The sequence below is a fragment of the Glandiceps talaboti genome, chromosome 22, assembly GCF_964340395.1.
Source record: "Glandiceps talaboti chromosome 22, keGlaTala1.1, whole genome shotgun sequence".
Classification (NCBI taxonomy): domain Eukaryota; kingdom Metazoa; phylum Hemichordata; class Enteropneusta; family Spengelidae; genus Glandiceps; species Glandiceps talaboti.
The window spans coordinates 13629798-13635321 of NC_135570.1; the positions used below are offsets into that span (position 1 = coordinate 13629798).

Below are 5524 nucleotides of genomic sequence, written 5' to 3' on the forward strand. Positions count from 1 at the left end.
GCCGACCAAAAGGTACGTGGTAAAAGTAACAGTTACAAACACGCATGTCCTCAATTTACGGAAAAATCTTAAATGGGATAAAAACCAAGAATATACTCCGCCGCAGTTTACATCCTTATTCGCCATCGTCAATACGTCGTGTTCTGGCTTCTAATTAATTAGACCAAATAGCGTAGCGTGCTTTCATACAGCAAGGATTTCATGCTGTGACTAGGCTTTGGTTCCGGCAGTCTGTCAGGGATCGCTGATAAAAAAAACACAGCATATGGCTGCGTATATTCCGGCAAACATTGTACACATTTACTGGCTAAATACAAATACCACATGCTGGTTGAGGACAACAATTGCTGGTAGGCTCGGTGTAAGATATACAACAGCAGATTATCACATATCTCGGCATTTTCCAATAAACAGTCCATCCATAATTAGGGTCATGACACGTACGGACGGTATCTGAAAGATTGAGTCTTCGATCGAATATCTGTCGATCGTTACTTCGCGGAAGGATGGACCGTTACTTCTTGTCGAATGAAGCCTCATATCCTCGCTCTTGCATCTAGTAAAATTACCCTCAACCGATACATATATTGTCACTATGTCATTATCCTGACAACTCCTAACTCTCTACATCCACATTCAAAGACAACCAGATATATACCTCACGACTTTTTGCTTCAAATCACAGACCGGACTGCGTTCCAATTTAAAATATCTGTATACATTATATTACGTCAGACAATAAAGATAACCACCGTGTTCATAATTGAATTATCGGAGTTGTTTACTCGGGCGTGTGACTGTGTATCAATCGAAGAACATACAAATTATCCATATAGTCTCATGACAAACCTATACTCGTGTTAACAAATCAAAGTATTGTCCGGGTCGGAGAGAAAAGTGTGTTCGTTAGCAGTATGTGTGGACAGGCTAAACGGGAGGAACAGTGATATATGCAAACATATAGGATACATAGCCACTACATTATCGATTCGACAATGAGTGCATGGGAGAATCTGTTGTGGTCGCTTGTATTGTTCATTGCAAATTATAAAGCAAAGGCGGCGATATTGGCCATTAAAAATGAATTTTGTTAGCTGAATAATCATATCTCGTGTTTTCATTTTATGACACGTCACAGCACACCAAGCCAGACAACGTCATACGTAGCACCCAGCATTTTTGCATTGTTGCCATAGAAGCCAAAATGTATCGATAACGCTTATATATTTCATATTTCATAAAACTAAAGAGTGATATTTGGTTTAAAAACTCTATCAACGTCCACGAAGCGTTTTTCGTACATGATGATGTAACTTGATCCGTCCAATTCGCTCGATATTAATTACGAAGCACGCAATTATCAATCCGTGACAGAACTCTTGAATGGGAGTGAATTTATCAATACTCAGAATAACTCAAACAGAAGCCCTAGTGGATAGCATGTAGTTAAACTGTCAATCATGACGTCACCATGTGTAGATTTCACTTTTATAATAACTCCGAAATAATTTCAATATCTGGTCACGAAATGCAAAGAGTTAATAATACCAATATGCGATGTAATTTACAATATTACCACAAAACAGAAATCTGATATTGATGTTTTAAATGGATTTAATGTATACAGGTTCAGAAATATTTATATCCAGTAATATACAGTGAACGGTTGGTGCAAAATACACGTACCTTTTCACAATGGTGTTCCGTCATATATGTAAGGGTACCAAACTAATGTCTGTAACTAGTAATATTAGCAGCATATAATAGATTTATCACATGCTGCTAATATCGCTAATACCAGACATTAGTTTGGTACCCTTACATATATGACGAAATCTACACATGATATATGTTAGAAATTATTATTAAATGTGTTTTAATAAAGGGGTCGTACTTTTCAGCAAATTTGCTAATCGATCAAACTGCTGTGTTCTGCACGAGTTGCAGTTTCTAGGCATTTTTGCAAAAAAAAGGAAAGATAACTGTTCCCTTTTTAAAAAAATATGACGCGGTCGTACTTTTAAGTTTTGGTAGTTGATCAATTTAATCTTTATATTGGATATATAAGAAAACTTATACAGCGAAATATTTTATCAAATTAAAATTACTGCATCCATCAAGTACTAATATCAAATGTTTTCTGTTCAGATATAAGTCTTAACTGATCATGAGAATGTGGAAATCTGTCACTCCTGTTTCTAATAAATGTATGTTAACAAAGCACACATTGAAGTAATGTTATTGATGACAATGATTGCATTTTGCTGCTGTAGTGATATTTATTGGCGAATATAAAATATATCCCAATGTCAGCTAAACAATTGAATGATTAATTCTCAAACCGACATTACCAACCGCTATCATTTTTCACGAGGATTATACTATGTTTTGTCGGAAAGCATTACTTAATGTTTTAAAAGAAAACTGGCACGAATATTATATATCAACGCCAATATTTATGAATGTCTGCTAAGACTTATTGTCTACAATATATTCCAGCGTGAATCAGTTCGATTTATTCCCTCCAGCTACGGAAATTCCGTCCGCTGTTTTGTTCCGAAGTACGTGGTATCAAAGGGGTCTGTTTAGACTTGTCCTTGACATTGCATGCATAGCATGGGCCACGTCAGTCATGTTGCTATCAACCAATGCTTCCTCCAAAGTAGATCTCGTAGCCATCATGCCGTCACGCGCGACCCATCGTTGTAGAAGTTCAAATACCTAAAAATAGAATTTAAAAAAGCAAAATAAGGAAGAAATGTAAATACCTGATAAGGTAAAATGATACTTTGTAGCAGTTCCAGTACCTAATAAGGACTGTGTATTCAATCAATGCCATATATGGTAAAATCATGATACTTAGTAACAATTAAATACACGATAAGGACCATATGCGGTTTTATAATCACGATACATTGTAACAGTTCAAATACCTAAAAAGGCCATATTACTGAAATGCCAAATAAGGTAAAATCACGATGCTTCGTAGCAGTTCAAATGCTAGTACCTTATACAAATACATTTTAAGATGGTACTAATGCATATTATCATAGTTAAATGATACTTGTATCGGTTTATATATGCAATAAAGATCATTTTGTTATATAATTTGCCAAACAATTCAGCTGATACAAGAGTTCGTATTATGCCAAATACCTAATTATCATTCTAACGCCGATGCAAATTCCTCATGAGGTCAGGTGATAAACATTCAAATGTCAAATAAGGTGAACTTGAAGCGGCACTTTGTAACAGGTCACATGCCAAAATACAAATGGCAACAACTCAACTTTATTATGTAGAGAAATGTTAAGAATTCAAGTTATTTGAGGATAAACTCAATCAACTCGAGGTGTTTCTTGCGTGCGATAACCGAAGTCACGTGATATATTATAGTTGAGAGCTGATCATGAATTTGATAATATTTGTTACGAATGGAGTAAAATATACCTAAAACACTCGCTTATTTATTTTAATTGTTGCTCATATCGGTACATCACAGAATTATATACATTACATCAGTAAATTACACCAAAATCTGCCACAATTTTACAGTAAATAATGCATTTTACTTCTTTCCGCCAATTTCCTCAATTGGAAAAAGTGACACAATGGACAAAACCTAAAAATAGCCGAGTGGGTTTTATTATTTTCGCTGATTTATATAAGATCAAAGAAACCTAATGATAAATAGTACTTGCAATTTTATCCATTACTTCGGAATTAAATGTCATTAACGTCGATCGCCAGCAAAATTTTGAATAAATTTACTGCTAGAATAATATTGAATCTACACTGTTCAAATTGAGAAAAGAAAAGGTACATGTAATTTCAATATCGGAGTGTTTGCATACATTTCTGTTTAAACGACTAGGTGACTAATTCAAACCCCGTATAGTGCTTGATGAAAAGGTTTTTTAGAGTTTACGACACAACTTGTAACGTGGCATATTCATGCTGGTAAATATTATATGTTTCTGGTTATATGATTTAGAATGATGGCGTGAGCAAACAAAGTAGAACACACAAAGCTGCATTTACAATATTGTTCTCCCCAATAGCTTTCCTAGTGGCGTGGGTGATCAAACACTACTTTTAGGGTCAATACATTCACACACCATTTACCGTCAGATATACAAGATATACAATTTCCAATTGAGATGCATGGTATGGATAATATTTTGAGACAGACAATGCGATTAAAATATACAGTGGAAGACAGTTGGGTAAAAACAAAACGTTGTCTGCTGTGACTCTATAAAACACTTACTACATATTTGAAACATTTTATGGTCTGGTTTGACAAAAATCTTATCAATACTTTCTTTTGATCATCGTCTGGCACTATGACAAACATCTACATTGCTACATTTTTTTTGCGCGAACTACACTATCTTAGCATATTGGCGCCAAATCATATTGTAACAACATATACTTTTTCAGTCAATGGATTAAAAAATAACGTACTGCAAATATTGTTGTGTCAGACGACAGTATGTAGCAATGTTCATGTGGGTTTTCTTGTGTGTCAGACGATAATATTTAGCTATGTTTAGAAAGATATATTAGTCAAACTAACCATTGCAATAACAAGTAGCAAAATCAGTAAGAATGTTGTCGAGCCAGACGACGATTTGTTTCTTCTCAATTGGACTCCATTGTACAACTATTTTAGGAAGATATTTTCTTTCTATGAGGGCGGTAAGCAAAACACTTTTGTTCATATACCGTGTACCCAAGTATTTCAAAATATGTCAATCATGTTGACGCTCTTCTCATAAACCTTTGATGTGGTTTGTCAAGTGTTCGACCTATATTGAATGCCCGCCAACTCTATACTATGCCACACCTGACTGTGTAATTGATATGACTGATACCGAGACTTTGATGACATCTTTCTTTGATATGTATGACAGTGGAAACCGAACTTTCAGCTAATAAGTAAAATAGACGCAAACTAAAACTAAGGTTGCAACATCTTTGATATACATTTTGTAAGCTATATAGAATGGCCGTTGGTTTGATTTCTACTCACAGCAGGGTGGCGTTTCTGATGACTTTGAATTCTTGCAGTGTATATTTTTGGACTTCCAGTGTTTACACTATCTTGATTATAGGATGATAGTATACGCAGCAGAAGAGAGGTACTGCTATCACCAAGTTACCTATTAGTTTAATATATCACATGGAACAGCAATTATAGTCTATCTAAGTTAGTATGTTGAAAGCTAGGTTCCCACAGGAGTATTGCATCATATAGGCAAGCTATATTTTACCTGATCCCTTGCCCGACCTGGTGCCTTTTGCTTAATCTTTTCTACTTCCAATTCCGTGAATCCTAACTTGTTAGCAAACATCAACCAATCACGTTGAGATATCTTAAGTGAGATCTGAAAGAGAGTACCATTGGATGGTCGTCCCAGAGGATTACGTGGGCCTTTTGGTACCTGGGGAAATAAATACATACGTTGGTGTATTGGGAAGGGATTATGTCATACAGCTGTGTCTGATCCTAATCTAACGA

The 5524-nt window shown here is 35.3% G+C and overlaps 1 protein-coding gene across 1 annotated transcript in view; it reads right to left on the reverse strand.

Annotated features, from left to right (window-relative positions):
* Window positions 1–2116: 2116 nt before the first annotated feature.
* LOC144452247 (uncharacterized) overlaps window positions 2117–5524 on the reverse strand; it is a 10859-nt gene continuing 7451 nt past the window's right edge. Inside the window, exons 8-9 of the mRNA XM_078143301.1 lie at window positions 5277–5447; window positions 2117–2721 (exon numbers count right to left, since the gene is read on the reverse strand). Coding sequence (XP_077999427.1) covers window positions 2572–2721; window positions 5277–5447 — 321 coding nt within the window. The 3' untranslated portion in view covers window positions 2117–2571. The remainder of the gene's footprint in view (window positions 2722–5276; window positions 5448–5524) is intronic.